Raw genomic sequence first — 25,697 nt, 5'->3', positions numbered from 1 at the left:
GTTCTACTGACTGATATGTAGCACTAACACATAGAGACCTCACACAATGCATTTACACAAGGTAAAAAGACATAGCCATGTATGTTACATTGGAGATAACAAGGGTCTTTGCCATAGATCCTCAAATGCCATCTAGTCTGTGTGAATGGTGGTTTGAGTTGCAACTATGGAAGATTTTGGTACCAATAGAGCATGGAAAAGTGGCAAGTTGATCTAGATCCAGATAAAGAAACCATTTCATGCAGCAGCAACAACAACTTGTATATGAGTATGACGTAGCGGCAATTACATTACCTTGGTCAGCAACTGACAAGACAGAATCTAAAATTATGCCTAAAATGCTAAACCTTTTTAAGCTTGAAAACAGTGGGCATCATCTCTTGTCAATCTTCTACAGGAATGCTCTTAAGGAGTTCTTTAGATGACAACTGCCTCCTCTCGCTCCTAGAACTGTCTCTGGTGATAGCCGGCAGGCAGTATATTCCCTGCACTCTGATATCTGAGGGAGCTCCAAGCTGTCCTGGCTTGAAGCTTTGCCATAGTAAGTGTTCCTCAGTAATTTCCCTCCAGTTAGCTTTCTAAGACCTGATGGAGGCATTGGACGGCATTTTGTTTCTATTTGCAGGAAGAGAGCATGTTCTTCTTCACTGCTACATTACACTTCTTCAAAAAGGTAGAACATTGCATACTGAACGGAACATAAATATTTCTTTACAGTTTATAAGAAACATACTTGTAGCAGAAATTTGCATTGTGAGTGTAAAATCTGCACAAATTTCCATCATCAGGAGGTGTGGCACAGAAGAAGATGGTTGGTGACAAGTTGTATCGTCCAGTTTTACAGAACTCATCAGTCTCACGCGGGACGCCCGGTTCAATAGCAACTCTGTCGCCTGAAAAATAGAGAAGACTTTTTTAGAGCATACAACCATGTCATAATGAACTTTGTCATCAGTTGTCAGAATAGCACAAGCTATACAACAGTGGTATTCTCCCTTTCTCACTGCACTAGTGAAAAAAGATGCAACTGAGTTATCAGTCCTCGGACCTTGGATTATCCATAGCCAATGCAAGAAGAAAAATCCTTACAACAGGACAGATAAACATAAATGTCTTTAGACAACTGTGATGCAACATACAACTGACATATCAACAACTTAGTCCGCTTGGCCATCGTCTGGTTTTCTGCACTGCCTACAATGCATGATAAAACAATATCTGCAGTGAGACATAGTGTTCCAGTTTAGAAAAGTGGACTTTGGTAACCTTGTTCCAAGACAGCTCTCCTTTTAGCTATTTATCAGGAGAATATACAGAAAATTCCAAGTACCATTCACCTTGTTTCAGATGAGTGACAGATGATCCCACTTTCACTACTGTCCCAGAGGCTTCATGCCCAAGCACCATCGGCTTCTTCACTACAAAATCTCCAATGCGGCCTTGCTGCCAGTAGTGGACGTCCGAACCACAAATCCCAACAGAGTGCATCCTGAGGAGAACCTCTGGGAGAAAAAACAGACATTACAGGAACAGATCAGTGGTTCTTTCCTAAAGTGTATCTACCTCCTTCCAATAGAAAAAAGATTGCTGGTGAATAATTCAATTCATCATCTGTCAGAGCTACACTAACGTTGACTAAATCTAGATTTACTCTGAGATATATAATTCCTTTCTAAACATATTCAACATAGTAAGCCATGCAAAACCTTCACAATTTTTCAATCTTGCATTTTCTAGCTTTTCCTTATGATGCATGAATCATTGTTAATGTAATTCCAACTTTTCTATGTCTTTTCCTTCGCAATGTATTTGTGAAGTTGATTTTTAAGTTTTAGTCAGTCTTGGGTAAAGGAGCCTAGCTCTGAGAAAAATTTGACTGCGTCTTAAGCTGACTGCTGGCTGTTGAAAGAATATTTGCTTGGAATGGATACTTCCTGGGAGACTAGGCATGCATTACAATGCAGCCACATTTCACGTTACCTATTTGACAAGTGTCTTTCTTTCATTGACAAAGCCTCAGTTTTGAAGCCTAAAATGTGATATTTTGAATGATTTTTCTCCCCTTTTTCAGTTTGGAGCACGAGTCCCCCTAAGTGCATTGCTACAGTAAGATACAACTGTCTCTCCTCTTAGCCTAAAATATCTCTCTTTTCACTTCCCCATTGTTCAGTTCCACAGACATGTACACTACATTCTGCCCATGACCAGACACATTTTATAAATGTGTTCAAGTAATTTGTTTAGTTCAGAATTCTATGTCTGGCTTTTTTTTTTTTTTAAGTATTGGGTTTTATTGGTGTTCAAGATCATCAAGACATAATAGTACCAAAACAGTATCACAAGTCAGTATGATGACATAATACAAACATTGCAATGTACATTCATCAATGGAAAGGATCCCCACCTACCTAGAGCTCCACATCCTGTTCCCAGTCACACCACATCATAGTGGGAAGTTAGAAATATAAATTTTCTAGAATCAAGCTCATCCACAGCCTGCTACCTCGATGCCCAGGAACCCTTGACCCCCCCCCCCCCCCCCCCTTGACTCTGTGTTTCTGACCACTTTCCACACCCAGCTTAGCTCATGGAGGACGAGTGTCCAGTGGGTCAAGCAACTTAGTGAACATCGCAGTCCAAGCCTGCAAGTCATCTACAAGCTTATCATCCCTACAGGTTTAACGCATATGGCACTCTTCCGCATTTGCCCATTCAGTCATGGCTCTCTTTCACTCTGCAAGCATTGGGCCCCACGGGGACAACCACTGGAAAGCTATATTTCGCTTAGACAATGTGAGCCCTAGCACTAAGAACTTCCTACTTAACTTCTTTTTCTTTTTAATTGGGATGCGTCCTAAGAGGCATTACCCTATATCACTGGGGGTGCCCCACCCAGTGGCCCAGTCTAGGGAAGCCAGAATCTCAACTTAATTTCCGATTTTGCATGAGCAGCCCCATATCATATGAATGAAGTCTGCATCCACATGGTTGCATCTTGGACAGTAGGAGGAGCTCATGGGTTATATGTTAAGCAAAGTAATCAGGGATAGGTACACCTCTTATATTACACTAAAGTGTGTCAATTTAAAACATGCGTTAGAAGACACTGTCCTGACTCCCCACGTGTATGGCAATCAAGTTCTTCAGCGATAATGGTGCACCCTCTAGATTTTGCCATCTGTTGTGCACAGGGAGTTCAGCAGTCGGCAAGTCCTCCTTCAGGGCCTGACAGAGGTGGGAAACCAGTTTATGTCCAGCCCCCAAGTTCAGCAGGGCCACCAGGATCCAGGATTCCGGGGGTGCCTCTGGAAATGACAGCTAGATTTCACAGGCCGTTGAAAAAAGTTTAGCATATTGAAGAAATTGCCCGGTCCCCAAGCCAAAGGAGGCCATGTTGTCAGGTAATGTAACAAACCGGTCGTCAAGGTGCAAGTCTCTCAGGGTCTCCCAGCCCCCCTCACACCACCAAACCGCAGACATCTATCTGGCAATCAAGGAGAAAAATCCCCACAGGTGCCCCTAAGCAATCGGGTTTCCGAGTTCTCATTGTCATCGAACCAATGAACTGCATGCTTCAGTTGTGCAGCAAAATAATATAGTTCATTGTAGGCCTTCCCCGCCCCAGATACGTTTAAGCGTAGAAAGGCCTAACCATTTTCCTGCCAATGCTCATAATAGCTCGACAATTAGTTTATCTAGTTCTACAAACACCGTCCCGGGGATCTGGTTTAGGGTCCCCAGGAAAATATATAGACAGTGGGGAAACACAATCATCTTCACTAGCTCGACTTTTTCAATTAGGGATAAATGCAGAATGTTCCAGAATCTAATGGATTTCTTTTGCTTCTCCAATACTCTACCCATTTTGAGATCCCCAAAGCTTGATTCACCATGGGCCAATCTGATTCCCAAGTACCTAACATTTTTGGCTGTCAGGGTACGTCCGTCCGGGAGAGAGTCGCCAGAGGCCTACCAGCTAACCCTCCAAGTGGGGAGCATCCTAGATTTGGTGCGGTTGAAGGTGAGGCAGGATAGTTTGCTGACCTCAGCTAGAAGTGCCAACATGTTAGGGACAGAGTATTCAGGTTGTCTTAAACAGATCAGGGCTTCATCTGCATGTAAGGAGATCACGTGTCAGGATCTTTATATCGACATCGAGCATGGAAAGGGGGCGGTACCAAATGACCTCCTTGGCATCCTTATCTGGTTTGGGTAGCATGACTATAATGGCTTCCGTCATGGAAACAGTGAGGATTCCTTTTCTGAATGCTTTAGTGTAGACTTCTAAGAGCCCTTCAGCCATCACTTCGGTTCTGCGCTGATAAAATTCCACTGGTGAGCCATCACTACCAGGGGCCCTAGCAGTCTTCAACACCTGTATAGCCACCACTAGCTCTTCTTTGGACAGGGGTGCCTCCAATCTGTCTCTCTCTTCCAGGGGCAAGGATGGCAACTCCCAAGCCCTCAAAATAATGGAGTCTCATCTGTGCTGAGCAAGGCAGCAGGCTTGCACAAAGTGCCTCCAGATATGAGGCAAACACCCCAGTTATGCCCCATTGTGTGAAAACCCTGTCACCTGACTTGTCAGGAACCCCTGCCTATGGTGGAACCTGTGTCTTGCTATAGAGGAGAGTGGCAAGCAACCTACTAGCCTTATCTTCCTCCACATGGAGCCGCTGTTGATAGCTGGTGTGGAAAAATGTGTCTAGACATTCCCATATTTCAAATAACTCTTGCTTACACTCCTGCGACTCAGCCATGCCTGAAACAGCTCTGCCACTGTGGTCTCCAGGGCACCCAGTCTTTGTTCTAAGTATATAGGGACCTGGATAGTTGTTGTTTCAGCCCGTAGGCTACTTTTAAGCATTCCCCATGCAGTACCGCTTTCATATCGTCCCATTCAACCCCTTTCATTGGTGCACTGCCCCAATTCTCTGTAAAGTGGTGGTCAACCGTCTCTCGCACATCCTCAGTGAACACCAGGTCTGTCAGGGCTTCGGCCCTCATCCGCCACAGGGGTATATTAGAGGGCTCTCTGGACAACAGGAGAATTACCAACAAGGGGGAGTGATCAGAAATAAAACATGCCAGATAGGCAACGGCCTGTGCACAGTGTAGTAATGCACCAGTAAACAAGCAATAATCTAAGCCACTATAAGTCCCAGTAGCGGGTAAATAAAAGGAATACACCTTAGCAGGAGGATTCCTCACTCTCCGTACATCCTTTACACCAGCACAAACCATCACTTCTTTAAGGGCACAGTCATAGCAGGCTTAGTATCCGATCGGGGGGCAATCTAACTCCCCATCCAGCACACAATTGAGGTCCCCATAAAGAGGTTCTCCGTATCCATATATTGAGCCACTGAACCCATCACTGTTCCGAAAAAGCTCCCATTATCCATATTGGGAGCATATACACTTACCAGACAAACATCTCTAGCATCTTGTGCTCCCAAAACAATTGCATACCTCCCCTGGGGATCCAGCTTAACCTTCCTGGCCATGAAGGGGACTCGGGGAGCCACTTAGATAAGTACACCTATGACGTATCTGGACTAGGATCTGGCAAAGAGCTGACCGCTCCACTTGCACCTCAAAGTTGCTACACATTCCTCTCAAGTATCCACCTCCCGTAAGACTGTCACTGACACCCCATACCAACACAAGTATGAGTACACCCTACCATTTTAAGGCTGTCCCAACCCAGGTGCATTCCAGTTCAATAGCTTCCATAGTTCACCATTGCTCCAATACCCTTCATCCCGCCCCTGGGTCTGGGGATCATACTGACATACACTCCATGTGCTTCAGCAAGGGAGCTTCAAAGCGCAATCACCATTTAGACAATACCTATACTATCGTAGAACTAGAACATTCAGCAAATATAGGAAACAATACCCCTCCAACAGGCAGTGAGTCTACACAACTGGGGTACCCGAATGTCAGGCCAACCTCATTGTCCCATCGCCCCAATTCTTCCCCTGAGAAACAATCCTCAGCTTTAAGAGTTGCTTCGCACTGTGAGCCTATCATCCCACCTAGGTGGCAAGGCCAAAGGTGCTGTAGCCACCAGCAATGGGACTACTATACCATATAAGACCTAATGATTGATGCATCCTTCGAAAAAATACGCCCCCTGCATAGTAGTCACATAGACATCATATGCACCAATTTCTGTGCCCAGACAAGTACTACGAATTATGAGATATCAGCCCTCAAATGTCAGTACAGTTTCAAATTAGTCAGGGAGGTTCCAATCAGTCATACCATATGTGAGCCCAGGTCAAGCAGACAGCCACAATCACTTTCAGGGTAAACTACAAAAAGTCACTAATTTAACCTGTGCTTAAACCTGGATAGCTTGGCACAAAAAAAGCAGGCAGGTCAAACTTAGAGACAATGTATTAAGTACTTATGCAGTACATAAACAGTAACACAGTGAAAACATAACAGAAAAATCCAAATCAATTTAGCAAAATAGAGGAACTTTTATTAACTTATTTGACACCAAAAACGTTAAAATCCAATTAGTAGAACCAGAGTTCTGAATTTTAAAATTTTAAGGTTCAAAATAGTAAGTTCTCAGTTTTGGAAAATGGCTACCTGGCCGCCTTTAGCAGCACAACCAAGGGTCCAGGAATGGATGGAGACGCCATGGGGGTTGGGGTGAAGTCTCACTCAGGCTGGGTCTAGGTGCAGGTTTAAGATGGTGAGAACCTGTTATGTCCCTGTGGCTCAGAACAGGAATCCAACTAAACTAGCCCATGGAGTCACTTATAAAGTCCTGGGTGCAGGTGGTAATGCAGGGCTCTACAGTAAGGCTGGCCTCTGAAAGGTCTAAGCATGCTCCAGGCAGCAAAGCAGTCTTTCCAGATACAGCAGCAGTCCGGCAGAGTGCAGAGAAGGTCGAAGCAGCAGGCTGTCCTCTAAGTCCTTCCGCAGGTCTAGTAGTTAACTGAGGAGCCGGTCTGAGATCCCTATTTTTATACCTTGGTGCCCTGCTCATAGAGGTTGGGTGACATTTTCAGAAAGGTTCTCAGAAGTTCCAGGAATTTCCTTCCTCCCCTGCCTAGCTGGCTGAACTGACAATACAGGGTTGTTAAGCTTAGTCAGTGGTGGGAAAGCCCAGCCTATTCAGTTGCAAGTAGGGCTGTGCTTAGCACCCCCCCCATCAAGTTAGTTGAGGGTTTATCATTACAAGTTTATAGGTACCAAACACGGCATATCTACCACCTCTGGTTTAGAAGTTACAATTTATTCATTTTTTATTAAGGAATCCCTAATGTTACCATATGGGAGGGGTAGGCCTCTTGATAGTGAGCAAACAAATTTGGTAGTTTTCACTAGAACGGCATGTAAAACTAACACGTACATGTCCTACCGTTTACTTACACAGCATCCTGCCCTATGGGATACTTAGGGCCTACCTTAGGGGTAAACTACATGTAATAAAATGGGGAGTATAAGGCTTGGAAAGGGGTTTTAAATACCAAGTCGACATGGCAGTGGGTCACTGCCTTTCAGGCTGCAATGGCAGGCCTGGTGCACATTTTAAGGTTTGCAAGCCCACTGGTAGTATTACATTTACAGGCCCTGGAGATATGTTTTACCACTCTAGGGACTCATATGTAAATTAAATATGCCAATCAGGTGTATGCCAATCAAACCACTTTTAAGGGAGGGACAACAAGCACTTTAGCACTGGTTAACAGTGGTAAAGCGCACAGAGTCCTAAGGCCAACATGCAAAAATCTAGCAAAGAAAAGTAGGTGGAGGAAGGCAAAAAGTTCAGAGGGTGACCCTGTAGAGAGGGCCATTTCCAACACCAAACATTACCAATTTGGCACCCGCCATCAGTCTGTGCCATCGCTGTGATAGTCTATACCTTCACTGCGGCCAGGGTTCCATCTGGGCACACTGTATCCTCCCATCCGCTGACTACCTGCACTATGACCGGAGTCCAAAGAGTGCTTCCGAAGACTGGTGCTCCTCCAAGGATCCTCCAAGGATTACCGGTGCCACCCGACTTGGACGAGGCTGTGGCCTAGGGGGTGTATGGTCAAGGGGATCCAGCCAACCATGAGCTTCCTCCGGGGTAGCAAAATACAGTGCATGGCACTCGTATTGTTCCCTCAGCTTCACCAGGAACATGAGACTGTATTGAATATCACGGTCTTGCAGCCTTTTTTAAGCATCATATAGTCTCTGCGTAGGCGTTGAACCTTGCGGGTATAGACTGGGAAGATCATAATGTTATTATTCTCAAACTGGAGGGCCCCTCGGACCCAAAAATGTTGGAGTATGGCATCTCTGTCCATGAAATTAAATAAACCGGCAATGATGGTTTTAGGCAGCTCCTCCGGCTTGGGCACACTAAATAGTAAACATTTTGAGTCGCTTAGACTGTTGTTATCCATAGGCCCAAGAACAGTTCTGCAGATTGCCCTTGTGCTCTTTCAGGGAAGCCTGCAAATCGGAGATTGTTCCTCCTGGAGTGGCCTTCAGCATCCTCCACCCAGTCATCCAATCAAGCCGCAAGGGACTGGAGTTCAGAGACTGTTTTCTTGAGAAATCATACCTCTCATTGGAGTTTGGAAATTTGGCCCTCTGTTTCGGTGCCTCTCTCAGATACCTTCCTAAGGTCGGTTATAGTAGGCCCAACTCGAGCGCCACTGTATCAATCCCCGCCAACTTTATTTCACAAGATCCCTTGATTGTTGACATGAGATCAGCCAGGGTAGGGGTTGATGGTTCCTGGGGGTGGCAGCTGCTTGTCTTGTTCCCCCACTGCACCCTCCTGCAGCGAGGGTAGTTCATAGTTATTTATTTTGTTGGCCTGCACTGCTTTTGTGGGGTTATCCTTTGCCATTGTGACCACACAGCAAATAGCGATAATTTTCAGCAGTTGTGGTCCCCATAGGTCAACAGTCGGACGGTTCCAGATCAGTCTATCCCGACATTGGAGGCAAGGGTCAGATGGGGTATTGTTTGTACCCTCACAAGGTATTAGTGAACCAGTGCCCACAACGTGCCTCAGGAGGGGGCCGAGATGCAGGAGTCTCTCTGGCGTGGGACGGCAAGCATGGACTGAGCTGCATATCACCAGGCCTGTATACGGCAATATTCAGTTTGTATGCTTGGGATGCGTGGAGCCCTCATTTCAGTCCTCACCCCTCGTACCCTGCAGCAGCATCCCCAGAATAGGCCAAAGGTGGAGCCCAAGAACATAGGAATCAACACATCTTCAGGGTTAAAATATGGCCCAAAGCGAAGCAAGGACCCAATGGATCCAGGGCCCACCTACTGGCAATACCGGCTGGTGACTGCTATTCCAGAGGGGCCCCCTCCACACGCTGGGCTCACTGCACCGGCACAGCTACCGGCCCACACCACCACATGTTCCACATGCTGCTCTGGGCTCGCCTCTTCAGCGTTCCTGGCACTGTCCTCTGTCCAGGAGCCCCAAATTGCCCTTCAGCCTCACGGCAGGCGTGCCACGCTCCTTCAGCAGCAAGCCTCTCCTCTGCCACACTGATACTCCGCAGGATGCGAGGCCAGGGGGCGGCTCTGTCTCCTCTGGACGGTACTGCTCCCACCGGCAGCTTGGGGTGCAGAGCATGGAACCCACGACGGTCCCCTGCAACAGCTCCTCACTGCTTTGTTGCCCCCTGAGTACAGGAGTCTTGACTCTTGGTCCCTTCTTGCGACGTGGCCCACCTCCTACACCACCAGGCTGGGCCACGAGGTGAGGAAGTTTTCAAACACCGCCGCTGCATATCAGGAGTTTCGGTATCAAAATGGGGGGGTGGGTGTTTTGGGTGGAGTGAAGAACACCAGAAGCTCAGTTTTGGGGGCGACATGGGGCAGATTTTGTTGGATAACAAAGAGGCTGGTGGGGAGCTCTAGGGAAGTGCTACTGTTCGGCTGCTTTGCCAGGCCACACCCTCCTCTCCCTGGCTTGATTAAGCTATGCTGTCATATTCTGAAGCTTCTTTGGATAGCTCTATGCGACCTTGCCCCCCACCAACCCCGTGAGGTCAACCATCGCATGCACTCAGAGTGTTCTACTATTTTCTTGCTGCGATAGACCACATCCAAGTTATGATGTCAAGGGTAACAACCATCATCTCTACTCATGCTGTGAGAGCCTGCCAGTGGTGGCTGCAATCTCAAGATACTACTAGATAGGGTACAAGTCTTTTACCTACAACCCTGTAGAGGGAAGATCTACTAGTACCCCCTGGGAAAAGTCAGTTCATACTCCTATAAATGGATTTGTTTCATCATGATGTCTGGGATATGCATGAAGGGAGCCTGCATGTGGGTCCATCTTGGACCTTGGAGACTGCTCATACCTAATCCACAGTCTCACTTCCTGAAACCATTTGTTTCTTGGTGGACCAGGTGGCATAACACCCCTTTGAAATAGTTCAATATGCTTCCCATTCTTCCTGCCAATATCTGCATTCCTTTAATAGACCGTCCTTTGCCAGCGGGCAGTATACATTTCACCTGAACCAGTTTGAAATGGTCAGGAGGGACTATACTGGTCTCTGATCTTCATACGAGATGGTTACACCAGAGACATGCATCTCTGGAATTGAAGAAGACCCGAGGAAGTTAAAGTTAAAAGTATCTTTACTGGCCAGGATTGACCACCTAGGGAGGATACATACTGGATCCTCAGACTAGTACCTTGTTTATTATGTTACTCTGTAACTGTAATGCAGACAATGAAGATCCGGGAGAGGAATTGTTCTTGGTGCATCTCTCCCAAAAGCACACTGGGACTAAGCCTGGACAAGACTCCCACCTGCATAAGTGCTTGGAGAAGTGTCCAATCACAAGAAGAGAGCCCTGCTGCCATCAGCTAGGGTGAGCTTGCTTTGCCCCTGTACCTCTCCCTGAGCCAAGGGTAGCTGGTGCTCATCTCTGTAGCTGTCCCCAGAGGTCTTGGGGTAGCTCAGGAAGGTCATTCAGATTCTCCATGCTCTCCCAGCATTCTAGAGATATATTGTACTTTTATCCTTTGGTCATGACTCTGGTGCCAACCTGGTATCAACCTTTTGCTTAGGTGTCCCTACACTTATGGCTGCCCCCCACCACCGTTTGAGAGTGGCTGGTATGTTTTGAGATAACACTTCACCGAAAGCAGATTATCCAATGGATGAAAGGTGAACTGGCATAGTTGCTAACTATTTTCCCAACCAATGAGCACAAAGCTATTGACACACAGACTCTGATGACGGTCACAGCACTAGATAACACAGCAAGCATCTAGTGAATACAATTTCACTCAAAAGACATCAGTGCCAGATAAGTATAAAATACAAATCTTTGCAAAGCAAACACCAAGCTCTTACAATGAAGTGTATTGCTGAGAACCCATGGCTTTTTAACCCTAAATAAGTTTGATTCAACTACTGTATTTCGGTTTGCAATCCTTGATAAAGTATTTTTGTTTTGCTTGGTTGAACCATAAAGTCTCATAATGGCTCGTAAACACCTTCCACATACAAAATGGCCAGAGAGTTTTTGTTATCCTTATTTATAGCTCTTAACGTTTAGAAGCTACACTAATACTTAGGGTCATATCTTTGGTCACAAAGGGGTTAGAGACTTCTGGTTTTCATGACATGTCCTGACTTTAAGTGTACTATGTTCTGTTTATGTGTATTAAAGTCCTTTTCTTTGTCAAATTAAACAACTCACTTAGGGCCTAATTTAGAGTTTGGTGCATTGATACTTTGTCAAAGCGGAGTAAATACACCGTCCACTGTAATACAAGTGCCATGGGCTATAATGCACTTGCAATACAGCAGTTGGGACATCTGACACATGTATGACATATGCCACCTGCCTAACTAGAACTAAGGCCCTCAATAATCATTTTATTGGCTGTTATTGCTGTCAAAAACTACCCTGACAGTGTCTAATCTCACATCTAGTTATTGAGTAAGCCCTTGTAATCGACCGTACAACCCTGCGGAAGTGAAGTGGTAAAGGAGATTATTGGCCTTCCAGTTGGAGTGCATTAGTATTTTGGGGCCCAGGACAACACCATTAAAGGATTTCAGTGGGTACAATTGAGGCCCAGTAGCCTTTGACTGAACAGGACCCCAAGGCAATTTCTTGCAATGCCTTATCAATTTCTGGGAACCTGTGCCTAACATTCAAAGAATGGTATCTATAGTCAATGTTAGCATGTACTCATATGAAGGAGTTAGGTATTAAAGAGCAACAAAGGACACTGCCCATCTTGTATAAATGGCCTCTTTTCATTTCCTTGTGGCAGTGACATGCAATGTTTTTGCATTCTCCAGATTTCTACTTATTTCATGATTGACAGACATATTCAAACCCTAAACTCTGACCTGTAAAAGGGACATTCAATGATAACATATGTTACTACAGCTTTAACATCTAGCGCTTTCCCTTAAAAGATACCAGGCGACTCGCATCTGGAGGTATTGTTAAAGGAGTTCACAGATGCTGTTAATCTGCACCCCAAAAATAAAGCCCCGGGCCCTGATAGTGTTCCTGCTGATATGTACAGATCATATTATTTACTTGGGTCACTCTAATCACAATCACCATCAATCCAGCAGTGAGTCATGGCCTTTCTAAGTCTTAGTCACGGTCCTTAATAGTACTTGATTTACAAAAAAGGAAACAAGGATGACTATGGCTGTTATAGGACTATCTCCTTAATTGACTCTGTGGTGAAGATCCTTGGGAGTGTAGTTTTAAACAGGCTAACGAAATGAGCTAGCAAAAACAGTGAACTTTCCGACCTTCAGTATGGATTCAGGTAAGGTCTAGGAATTATTGATGAGCGCCTAAATTTGTATTTAATTATTAATAAATATACAGTGGCCAAGAGGAGTTCCTTACAGCTGTAGCTGTCATCGACCTTTGTTGGTCTTTGACAGGGTAAATAGAGATAAACTGTAGAGCATCATGCCTTTTCTAGGTGTTGACGCTAGTATTCTAAATTTTTTTGTGTGACCTTCATATTACCCTCTCTCCTTCAGTGCGGAGTGGCACAGGAGGGGGAATGATCTGTGTCGTTTAAGCTAAAGAGAGGGGTTCGCCAAGGGTGAGGTTCCTCCCTTTAGCTTCACCTTGAATTTAAATCAATTGCACTCTAATTCTGGCGGACAAGATGTGCCCTACGTGGAAGGTGCTCAATCCCAGCACTATTCTATGCGGATCACTCGCAAAAAATGGCATTCAGCATTTATGAATTTCTTGGACCATAGCACCATTTAAAAAAAAAATAAAGGTTTATTAGTTTCCCTACCTGGGTTTGTTATTTGATTCCTTTAATTGCTGGGCTCCACTTTCGACATCTGCATCTCATTGTTTTACAGGGTCAATTGCTTCTGTTTTTGACCTTGTTAATTGACTTGGCCATAGGCCTCTAGAGGTGATCCTTAAGATTTACAAGTCTATATATGTTTCTGTAGCCTTTTATGGAAGAATTACTTGGGGGTATGCCAATGATTCTTCCCTGCAAACTATGGAAAACCAGTTTCTGAGGAGATTACAATCTCTCCCTAATAGCTCAGACTCATTAATTGACCATGAAGAGCTGGGTCAGGGTTTTCTGACTGACATTTTGAGACTACGTCCTCTCTAGTGATGGATTTCGGTCTGGCTTAAACCAGAAGCTAAATTAAATTGTTTGTTAATAAAGGCTTGTCTAACCTTGGACGGGTTAATAGAATTCTATTATTCTCCTTTGTTAAGAAATTCCTTCATGGAGTCCCAAGAGGTTTGACAATCCACAAAAGCTTGTAAAAGTTGGCCTGAACTGGATCAAAAATGTATTAATGGATCTCTCATGGAGTAATAAATAGAACTTGGAACTATTTCTTCCGTTAGATCCTATGTTAAACTGAAAACCTAACCCATCATAGAACCTTATCTAAAGTTAGGGTCCTCTCTGAGCAACCACTTTTTAGTATCTAGGTTTAGGCTTAATGTGGTCCACCACTTGTGGTCCCAGGGGGGTTGCATAAGGATTGTTCTCCAGTTCCCTGAAACAGTTATTTTGTCTCAAAACAGGATACACAGCATTTTGTAAACATTGTGTTCCTTCTATATGAATCTGTGATAAAAATGATCATTCCTTTTAGGTTGAGCAAAGCAGTACGCAAGCCCTGCTTTTTTGATGTGTTGTTATCTATTTGGGCTTTTAACCACGCCCATCACTATTTCTGCTTCATGTTTTGCCCTTCAAAAATCCTTTGTTATCATTGATAAATGCTTTCCGTTTGTCCCTCCTTCAGACGGTTTGGTTACTGCCTTGGACATCAACCCTGTTACATGGCTAATTGCACTTTTGCCAATACATTTGACTGTGAGCAAACTTATTTTTCCTTTTGTGTGTCTCCTTCACGATGATGCTCATGGCGGCCGTGGCACTTTGAATCAGCTCACTTATGTGAAACTGTTTTACTTTTCATTTTCAATTTATGTGGCAAGAAAGGTCCAGTTAGGAGTTTACAACGCTAATAGCTCTAACTCGAGTAAATGCGAGACCCATTGCATTGCAAATGCTTGTTTCAAAAGGGAATCATTCATTTTACTCAATATATAAAACCTGCATCACTACATTTAAAGATCTGCCTTGAACAGCAAACATGTTTTTTATGGCTTGTTTTTCAACTGCTGCTGTCTTTTATGGTGTTGTAAGGCAAACTTGGGTATGTAGGAAGGTTAATTATCATCCTATTCCACGAAAAATCTAAATTATAAAAGATGAAAAAAGCATCTTTTTCCAAGATGTGCTCACACTAAGGGACTACAAAATAATGAAAGCACATTTAGAAAAAGGTGTATGGAGACTTACCAGGAAGACATCACTCAACATATTCCAAAATGATTACATAATTACTGCCTAATTTATCGGAATGTGCGTTATATGAGGTATGGTAATTTCCATATAAAGACATTTTGTGACAGAGGGGTGTCACCAACAAGAAGGAATGGAAGTTATTTGTAAGTATGAATTTGCAACGGTGTACTGTAAACATTATGATTAGATGCATCCAACTAGAGAAGTTTTATATAAACATACCGTTTGGGCCTGGATTAGGGACTGGGCGGTTTTCCTACAAAAGAGAAGAAAATCAATGTTAAACGTCTCTTTATATGAGAAAAACAATAACGTGTAATCCTTGGTACCTACCATGGTTATCATCATTGAAGTCCTAACCATTAAAAGTGTTTCCACATGTGAAGGTTATACTTAAACAAAATACAGTTCTTATATTAGAGAAGTTTAGACATTCAATTAGAACCAAGTAAAAAAAAAATTGGCACAATACAATGTGGATGACACTGTTTTTAGTTATCTGCTATTTTATTAAGTCTTTCACTGGTATGCCTCCCCGTACTAAGCCTGTTTTGGCTATTTGGGGTAGTTCATGCTTAGGCCTCCATAACATTTGTCCACATAAGGTTTCATGCCAAATGTGAGCCCTTTTTTCTAACATCCTGGTGATTCTGAAGGTACACAGGGTTTATGGATTCCCCGGGAGGTGACCAATAAATTAGCCTAAATACAACTATATTATGTTGTTTTTTTAGAAAAATGGCAAAAAAGAGCTGCAGACGAAAGTGTTGGCTTTCCCCCCTACAAATGGCAATAACAAATGGTTTGTGTGATCAAAGCACCATCTTCCCAGTTTCCAGGAACAGGCAGAATTGAATCAGAAAAGCCAATGTTTCAACACAGCATTGGCATTTTACTAGTACAAAGCCCATTTTTTCTCTTTTTTTTGTGGGCTTAACCTCCTTCCAGTTAGTGATAGAAATGGGTGTGAAACCAACGGTGGATCCCGGAAAGCTATACATTTCTAAAAAATAGACAAAATTCTAAATTCAGCAAGGCATAATATGTGTAGATCCTTCAAGGTTTTTTTTTTATAGGCAGTAACAGTTGAAATACAAAAATATTGAAATTGAGTTTGAAAAAACTGGCATTTGTGTCTACATTTTCATCTGTATCTTCTTCTGACTATGGCAAACTTTTTAAAGCAATATACCGTTATGTCCACTGGACCCTTCTAGTTGCAGGGATACATAGAGCTTGTAAGTTCACTAAGGACCCTACGTACCTAAAGTCAGTAACTGAGTTGCACCTTACAATGGTTTTTCATTGTGTACCGAGTATACAGTAATTCATTTGCTAAAATATTTGTGAAAAATAGGTATCAAGGAAACATGTATTTCCGAAATGGGCACAAGATATAGACTGTAGAAGCAGTGGTTATTTGCATATTTCTGAATTTGGGATACCCATACTAGCATGAAAATTAGAAGGCATTTCTCAAAATGTCTTCTTTCTTACACACTGTGTTACATTTGGAAGGCACAAACGCAGAGAAAGACAATTGGAAATTGGAAATAAAACTTGTTCTACTATTCTGTGCTACCCTACGTTTCCCAAGAAAAATGATACCTTCCTTTTGTGGGTAGGCTTAGTGCCCGCAACAGGAAATAGCCTAAAACACAACATGGACACAGCACATTTTTCCACAAAAAAATTACCCTTTTTTGTAATGTGACTTGCTGTGCATTTTGGGCTCTAGCTCAGCCAGCAACTAAGAAAACCTAGCAAACCTGTACATTTTTCAAAGCTAGACACGTAGGGGAATCCAGAATGGGGTGACTTGTGTGGCTCTCACCAGTTTCAGTTACCCAGAATCCCTTGCAAACCTCAAAATGTGTCTAAAAACACATTTTCCTCCCATTTCTGTGATGGAAAGTTCTGGAATCTGAGGGGAGCCACACATTTCCTACCAACCAGCATTCCCCTCTGTCTCGCGATAAAAATGATACCTTACTTGTGTAGGTAGCCAAAGTGCCTGCGACAGGGAAGGGACAAAAATGTGTAGAAATAGAGATGGAACCAAAGCGTGTCCAAAAGCGCAGTATTTTTCCATACATTTTAGGCTGACTCAGCTTTGGCCACCCACGCAAGTGGGGCAGAGGTTTTATCAGTACAGATGTGGCAATGCTTTGTGGTAGGAATTTTGTGGATTCCTGCGGATTCTGTAAATTTCCATCACGGAAATGCATGATTTCAGGCAAAGTTGGAAGTTTTCAGGGCATTGTGGGTAAGACAATGTTGTAGGGTGCATGTGAAGCACACAACCCTGGACTCAAGTGTGACAATATTGGGAGTTAGCCAAGCTCTCCTGGACCATATGAAAATCGACACCCAAAAGAGTCAAATGTCCTTTTGCTTGTTATTGGGATGAGATGCTTTAGTTCTGCGCGGGAGCGGGGGTAGAAAGACTTCTGCCCCCTTTAGTTGGTGGAGGGGCATAACCGTACCAATGGTGGCGGGCAGCCCCCACCCTCTATTTTTTTTATTCCCTGGCATCTAGTGGGCTGCCTCCACACATCTTTCTTCTTAAAAAAATATTCCCCGACATCTAGTGGGCTTTCTCACCCCCCCTCCCGGGGGAGGGGGCAGACTGACTTTGGGCAGGGGGGCAGAAAGACTTTGGTAGCCAAATGCATGCCAATGGTAAGCAGCTCCCACCCCTCTTTTATAAACAAAAACAAAAAACTGGTGTCTAGTGGGCAACCTGCCCCCCTGGGGGCAGAATGGAGGTAATAACCCCCAACCTGCCCCTAAGCGGGGTGGGGGGCAGAAAGACTGCCTACTTTTTGTGGGGGGGGAGAGGGCAGTGCCGTGTGCACAAATACTTTACACATTCCCTCTTTAGTTGAGCTGGACTGCTCTGTGCCAAGCTACCAGAAGGTGAGCACAAGTTAATTTAAGGGATTGTGTTTCCTGATTGGACAGAGTGCATACCTCTGCCAACTAGACACCCAATTTCTAACAGTTATCTATTCACAAGCAGGTTCTTCTGAAATCTTTGGTTTTAGTTTTCAGGTCTTTCCCTGCTACAGCCCCAAATATCTGTCTGACCACTATTTGCAATATAGAACTCAAAGGGCTCAGATCTTCTAATACTAATCTATTACAAACTCCCACTTCTAGGCTGAAATCCATAGAAGGCAAACGTTTGCCGCATTAGGATCCTATGCCTGGAATCAACTCCCTGGTTCTCTTCGACTCAGGCTTAATGAAGCTGCTTTTGAGAAAAGTATGAAAACTTATTTGTTCTTGGCCCCAGGTGAACTGAGCGACAATCTCACCCACATCTTCCATGACGAGATCGAAACGATATACGAAAACTTTGAACCTCAACCCACACCTACGGACTTCCTCAACAAATATGCCACCAACGTAACCCACACAAACCACACACTGACCACCTGGAACATCCTCTCCACCCAGGACATCACCTCTACTATGAAATCCATCCAGTTGGGAGCTCCCACAGACGCATGCCCGCACCACATCTTCAACCTTGGAAACCAAAGAATTGATCAGGAACTCACCCCTCGGCTCAACACCTCTATCACCACCAAAATTTACTGATGCCTGGAAACACGCTGAAATCAGACCACTACTCAAAAAGCCCTCTGCCAACAAACAAAGCAACCCCAGAAAATAATGGCCAATCTCCCTGCTCCCATTGCCAGCGAAGGTACTGGAAAAAAATAATCAGCAGGCAGTGCATGGCATACATGGCAGAACCAGCTGCTCAACGCCTCTGAATCCGGCTTACGCAGCAATCACTGCAACACAACTGCCCTGATCACAGCCACCGACGACATCCAAACCCTCCTCATCCGAAGAGCACAGAGGATCCACCTCCCACCTTTCACCTCTGAACTCCAGAAGATCATTTGCGGTGTCCCCCAGGGCTCATCCCTCAGCCTCATGCTCTTCAATATATATATCACCCCACTGGCCAACATCGTCAGATCCAAGGGGCTCAACATAATTTCCTACGCAGATGACATTCAACTCATTCTCCGACTCACCGATGACCCCTCCACTACCAGAACCAACTTCCACAGATGCATGACAAGCCTAGCTGACTGCCTGCAGCTGAACTCAGACAAGACCGAAGTTCTGATCTTTTGCAATAGCAGCAACACATGGAACGACTGGTGGCCATCGACCTAGGACCAGCACACCAGAAACCTCAGAATCATCATTGTACAATCAGCTCAGTGTGAAATCACAGATCAATGCGGTCTCCTCCGCTTGTTTCCTCACTTTGAGTATGTTACATGAGATCTTTAAGTGGCTACCCCTACGTACGAACAAACCGTGACACAGGCCCTCATAGCCAGCCGATCGGACTATGGCAACATCCTTTACGTAGGGATTAACGGATGTAGGAGGCTGGCCTTGTTTGTAGTCGGTAACAAAGGTACTTACACCTTATACAAGGTCCAGTTATCCCTTATTAGTGAAGTGTAGTCAATGTCTAGAAGCCAGGCTGTCTACGGGAAGCTGTAGCTGAGCAGCCAAGGCTTACCTAGAAGACATGCAAAGCTCATGCAATACCACTGTAGTCACACAGTACTTAAAAAACATTAAAGAAAATACTCAGTGTTACAAATATAAAAGGTACTTTATTTTGGTGACACAAATGAAAAAAAATACCTTACAGACTATACCCCCTTAGGGGTATATACACTGGAATGCAGAAATAGATGTAAAAACAGTTAGAAAACGGTGCAATTAGTGAAAATCACAATAGTTAGAAATGGGCCTGGGGGAACACAAATCATATACTAAAATAGTGGAATGCGAAAGTCAGTTTCCCACCTAGGCAAGTGTAGAGTGTAGATGGGCACTGGGAGTGTAAGAAAACACCAAAAGTAAGTAATAGAACCCACCCCAGAGCCCAGGAAAGCAGGAGTAAATCACAGTAAGTTTCCTAGAACACACAAGAACACGTGATAGAAGATAATGCAAGAACCAGAAGAGACTGCAATCCAGTGATGGTTTCCTGGACCTGAAGACCTGTGGAAGAAGGGGACCAAGTCCAAGAAGCACTGAAGAGTCCAGGGAGAACAGGAGCCCCTGCTAACCTGGATGAAAGTGCAAAAGAAGAACCACTGGTGAAGGTCAGTACTGCACCCAAAATAACGAATGTGGGTTCCTGGTTGGTGCAGATGATTTCTCACGCCGGATGGATGACTGCAGTCTGGTTTGCATGGCTGGGTTCTGCCAACAAACCTTGGCACACGCAAAGCTCACAGTTAGCGGAAAATGGCACTGCCCAGGACCAGAAGGGACCTGCTGGTCTCTACCCAGGAGGGGGAGGCACAGGGGGCTATCAGCAACTCAGAGAGCCCTCAGAAGACCAGGCAGCATGCACAGAGGACAAAGAAGGTGCAAATGGAGGCTCACGCAGCACTACACAAAGGGATCCCACGCCGCTGGAGAACCAATCAGGAAGGTGTGTGTCACAGGACGGAGTGCGGGGGCCTGAGCTGTGCTGTGCATGAAGAACTTCTTGGAGGGTCGCACACAAAACTTGGCAACTGCAAAACATGTGGTGCAGGGGGTACTTGCGTGAGGAGGCAAGGTCTTACCTCCAGCAAATTATGGGACAGCTGGACCTTAGGACAGTCAGGGTCACTTCAGTCCATCACCCATGTTGCTGGATCCACGCTCGTTATGATGAGAGTCCCATGCCACCGGTCGTCATTGCACAGTGGTGCCTGCTGAAGCAAGGAAGTGACTCCTTCACTTCAAAGGAGATTCCTTTGCTTCTTCTGGTGCAGGCTGAAGACAGGCAGTCCTCGGAGGATGCACGACCTGGAAACAGTTACTGGCAGGAGCTGAAGATACAATGTTGCAGAAGTCGTCTTTGCTTCTTTGTTGCAGTTTGTAGAGTTCCTGGAGGGTCCAGATGCAGTTTTGTCAGTAGAAGATGAAGTAAAGGATGCAGAGGTTTCCTGCTGGAGTCTTGCAATTCGAATCTGAGGAAACACCCATGAGAGAGACCCTAAATAGCCCTCAAAGGGGGATTGGTCAGCTACACAGGTAAGCACCTATCAGGGAGGGCTCTGACGTCACCTGCTGGCAATGGCCACTCAGATGCTCCCAGAGTGCCCCACCACCTTGGAATCCAAGATGGCAAAACCCAGGGACACTCTGGAGGAGCTCTGGGCACCACCCCTGGGGTAGTGATGGACAGGGGAGTGCCCACTCCCCTTTACTTTGTCCACTTTCGTGCCAGAGCCGGGACTAGGGATCCCTGAAATGGTGTAGACTGGATTATGCAAGGAGGGCACCATCTGTGCCCTTCAAAGCATTTCCAGAGGCTCTGGGAGGCTACCCCTCCCATGCCTGTAACACCTATTTCCAAAGGGAGAGGGAGTAACACCCCTCTCCCAAAGGAAATGTTTGTTCTGCCTTCCTGGGACCGAGCTGCTTGAGCAACAGGAGGTCAGAAAACGGTTTGGGAGGTGGCAGCAGCAGGGGCTGCCTGGAAAACCTCAGAAGACTGGTATGGCAGTAATGGGGGTCCACTGTGGAGCCCCCAGAGTGCATGGAATTGTACATCCAATACAAGATTCAGTATCGGGGTACAATTCCCAGGAGAAACCTTACATGGCCATATTCTGAGTTACAATTGTGAAGCTGGACATAGGTATTGACCTATGTCCAGTGCACGCGTAAAATGGCATCCCCGCACTCACAAGTCTGGGAAAATGGTCCTGGAGGACATGGGGCACCTCTGCTAGTGCAGGGGTGCCCTCACACACAGGTACTTTGCACCTGGTCTTCAGGGTTGAAAGACCTGACATATAGGTGACTTATAAGTGGCCTGGTACAGTGAAAATGGCTGTGAAAGGATGCATGCATCATTTCACGCAGGCTGCATTGGCAGTCCTGCAGAAGCCTTTGCATGGGCCTCCTATGGGTGGCAAAAGTAATGCTGCAGCCCATAGGGATCCCTGGGACCCCAATGTCCTGGGTATCCAAGTACCATATACTAGGGACTTATAAGGGGTGACCAGTATGCCAATTTGGGATGTAATACTGGGTTACCAGTATGCAGTGACAAATTTGAGAGGTGAGAGAGCATAAGCACACGGGTCCTGATTAGCAGGATTCCAGTGACACAGTCAAACACAATGATATCAGGCAGCAATTGGGGGTACCATGCCAAAAAAGTGGGTACTTTCCTACACAACCCCCTTCCCCAAAACAAGGGACAGTAAGGCTTGCCCAGATGAGTCTTCACTGACTAAGTGGAAATATCTGGAGAATGCATCTGTACTGGAGTGGTTACGCCAAGTTCTATGTTCTCCTGTATAGCCCATTCCCTGTAGGGAAACGGACCACCTCAACAATTTAGGATTTTCACCTTTCATTTGTTTTAACCATAAGAGAGGTTTGTGGTCTGTCTGAACCATGAAGCGAGTCCCAAGTAAGTATGGTCTCAGCTTCTTCAGGGCCCAGACCACAGCAAAGGCCTCCCGCTCTATGGCAGACCAATGCTTTTCTCTAGGAGTCAACCTTCTACTAATAAAAGCAACAAGTTGATCCTGGCCCTCTATATTGAGTTGTGATACCACTGCCCCAACCCCTACCTCTGAAGCATCTGTCTGGACAATAAACTTCTTGGAATAGTTTGGGATTTTTAGGACAGGTGCAGTACACATAGCCTGCTTAAGCTCCTCAAAAGCTTTCTGACAGCTAGCTGTCCACGATACCTTCTTAGGCATTTTCTTGGAAGTGAGGTCATTAAGAGGGGCAACAATGCAGCCATATTTCTCAATGAATCTCCTGTACTACCCAGTGCGACCAAGAAAGGCTTTGACCTGGGTCTGTGTTGTACGGGGAGACCAGTCTGAAATAGTCTGGATCCTATCCTGTAGTGGTTCAATCTGTTCTCCACCAACTAGTTGTCCCAGATAAACCACCTTCCCCTGCCCTATCTGGCACTTTGAAGCCTTGATAGTGAGGCCTGCCTTTTGCAGGGCCTCCAAAACGTTCCATAGGTGGACCAGGTGGTCATCCCAGGTAGAGCTGAACACAGCAGTATCATCAAGATATGCTGCCCTGAAAGCTTCCAGACCTTGGAGGACTGTGTTCCCCAGCCTCTGGAAAGTGGCAGGTGCATTTTTCAAACCAAAGGGCATACCAGTAAACCGATAATGCCCTCCAATGGTAGAGAATGCAGTTTTCGGTTTAGCCTCTTCTGATAGCTTGATCTGCCAATACCCTGCAGTCAAGTCAAAAGTGCTTAGATACTTGGCAGATGCCAGCGTATCTAAGAACTCATTTGCCCTGGGTACAGGGTGAGCATCAGTCTTTGTGACTGTATAAAGCCCTCTATAATGAACACAAAACCTCATCTCCTTTTTACTCTTCTGAGAATGAGGCTTGGGTACTAGCACCACTGCAGGGGCTGAGTGCTCAATCACTCTTAAGTCCAACGTTTTCTGAACTTCAGATTTAATGCAGTCCCTGACATGGTCAGGCTGTCTATAAATCTTACTTTTGACAGGTAAACTGTCTCCGGTATCTATGGTGTGTTCACACCAAGTGGTCTGATCAGGTCTCAGAGAGTACAGCTCAGAAAACTGGCCTAGGTGGTTCCTGTAATCCTCCTTTTGCTCTTCTGAAAGGCAATCTGCAAGAACAATTCCTTCTACTTAGCCATCAGCTGCAGTGTTCAAGAAGAGATCAGGGAGAGGGTCACTCTCTTCTTCCTGTCCCTCATCAGTGGCAATGAGTAGGGTTACTACAGCCCTATTATAGTATGGTTTCAGGCGGTTCACATGAAGTATTCTTAGAGGACTTCTGAGAGTGCCTAGGTCCACTAAATAAGTGACCTCGCCCTTTTTCTCCCCTATCAGATGTGGGCCACTCCATTTGTCCTGGAGTGCTCTGGGTGCCACAGGCTCCAGTACCCACACCTTCTTACCTGGGTGGTACTCAGTCAGGACAGCCTTCCGGTCATGTCATTGTTTTTGCAACTCTTGGCTTGCCTGAAGGTTTTTGGTGGCCTTTTTCATGTACTTGGCCATCTAGATCTTAGGCAAAGTACATAGTCCACTATATCCTGTTTGGGGGGCTTTAAGGGCTGCTCCCACCCCTCCTTCACAAGTGCTAGTGGACCACTAACAGGGTGGCCAAAAAGGAGTTCAAATGTGCTTCTGGGGTACGTCCCTGTAGGTAAAAAGGAGGCATGGCAATAAGACATCCCATCTCCTTCTGAGCTTTTCAGATAGTCCCATGATCACACCTTTGAGAGTTTTGTTAAACCTCTCAACCAACCCATTTGTCTGGGGATGGTAAGGTGTAGTGAATTTATAAGTTACACCACATTCTTTTCACATTGCTTTTAAGTATGCAGACATGAAGTTAACTACCCCTATCTGATACTATCTCTTTTGGGAAGCCCACACTGGAAAATATTTCCAGGACGGCCTTTGCCACTGCCAGAGCTGTGGTGGTCCTCAGAGAAATTGCTTCTGGATATCTAGTGACATGGTCCACTACCACCAAGCTAAATCTATTGCCAGAACCAGTAGAAGGGCCAAGGGGGGCACCTATGTCAACCCCTACCCTTTCAAAGGGCACCCAACCACAGGCAGTGGGGTCAAGGGGGCCTTTGGGGTGCCACCAGTCTTACCACTGGCTTGGGAAGTGACACAAGAGCAACAGAACTCCTTTGTGTCTTTAGACATATGAGGCCAGTGAAAGTGAGAGACTAGTCTGTCCCAGGTCTTGCTTTGCCCTAAATGTCAGCAAAGGGGAATGTCACGTGCCACTGTGAGAAGAAACTCCCTATACTGCAAGGGAATGACCAGTCTCCTGGTAGCACCAGGTTGTGGGTCCCTTGCCTCTGTATAAAGGAGATTGTTTTCCCAATACACTTTGTGAAAGTCACTGACATCCCCTGCTTCCTGTTTGATGGCTTGCTGTCTCAAATCCTCCAGTGTTGGACATGACTGCTGTGCTACACTCAACTCCTCCCTGGCAGGCCCCCCTGCACCCAAAAGCTCAGCTGTGTCAGCTTGGAGCTCCTCTGGTGTAGGTTCTGCACAGGGAATAGACTCCTCCTCATCAAAATGGGAATCTTCTGTGGAGACAGGGATAGTGGATAAGGGTTTACCCTGTCTACCCCTAGTTTTTGGGAGCACTTGGTCCATTGTTCCAGGATCCAAGTTTCCCTGTCCTCTTTGCTTCTTGGCCTGAGTACTTGTGAGAGCAAAGATGTGCCCAGGAATGGCAAGTTTTGCTGCATGAGCCTCCGATTCCACTTCAGCCCAAACTGAAGTCTCCAAATCATTGCCCTGTAAACATTCTACAGATAGGTCAGTGGATACTGTAGTGTCCTGCTGGACACGTTCTAGTGTTTCTGCCAGCCACTCGGCTGAGAGCTAGTCTTACATGCACACCCCACACCCACCCAACACAGGTGTCACTGGTCAGGTGACCCTGCCAGCTACTGTGTCTACGTTTGTTATTTTCGGTAGCATGAGGGCCTAGGGCCCCCAACCCTACAGATACCACAACTGTCTTTGGACCAGTAACACCCCCCCAGTTGATATTCACAACAGCCATGGGGTGGCTAACAGTGTTATTATGGGTGTCAGTCACTTGGTACTGATCACCAAGTAGGTGTTGCTCAGGGGCTACCAGTTTTTCCATCACCATAGTGACACTGGTACCTGTGTCCCTATAGGCCTCAACCTGAACACCATTGATTAGGGGTTGTTGTTTGTACTTATCCATGATGAGGGGACAAGCAACAAAGGTGGCAAGGTCAATGCCA

At 45.5% G+C, this 25,697-nt stretch overlaps 1 protein-coding gene across 1 annotated transcript in view; it reads right to left on the bottom strand.

The window, feature by feature from the left end:
• SORD (sorbitol dehydrogenase) overlaps positions 1 to 25,697 on the bottom strand; it is a 299,739-nt gene that overhangs the window by 193,682 nt on the left and 80,360 nt on the right. The window contains exons 2-4 of the mRNA XM_069222326.1: positions 15,089 to 15,122; positions 1,338 to 1,502; positions 734 to 893 (exon numbers count right to left, since the gene is read on the bottom strand). Of these exons, the coding sequence (XP_069078427.1) occupies positions 734 to 893; positions 1,338 to 1,502; positions 15,089 to 15,122 (359 nt within the window). The remainder of the gene's footprint in view (positions 1 to 733; positions 894 to 1,337; positions 1,503 to 15,088; positions 15,123 to 25,697) is intronic.

This window comes from Pleurodeles waltl, chromosome 3_1, assembly GCF_031143425.1.
Source record: "Pleurodeles waltl isolate 20211129_DDA chromosome 3_1, aPleWal1.hap1.20221129, whole genome shotgun sequence".
NCBI classification, from domain to species: domain Eukaryota; kingdom Metazoa; phylum Chordata; class Amphibia; order Caudata; family Salamandridae; genus Pleurodeles; species Pleurodeles waltl.
The sequence above is the reverse complement of the archived record's forward strand: the minus strand, read 5'-3'. Positions and strand labels throughout refer to the sequence as shown.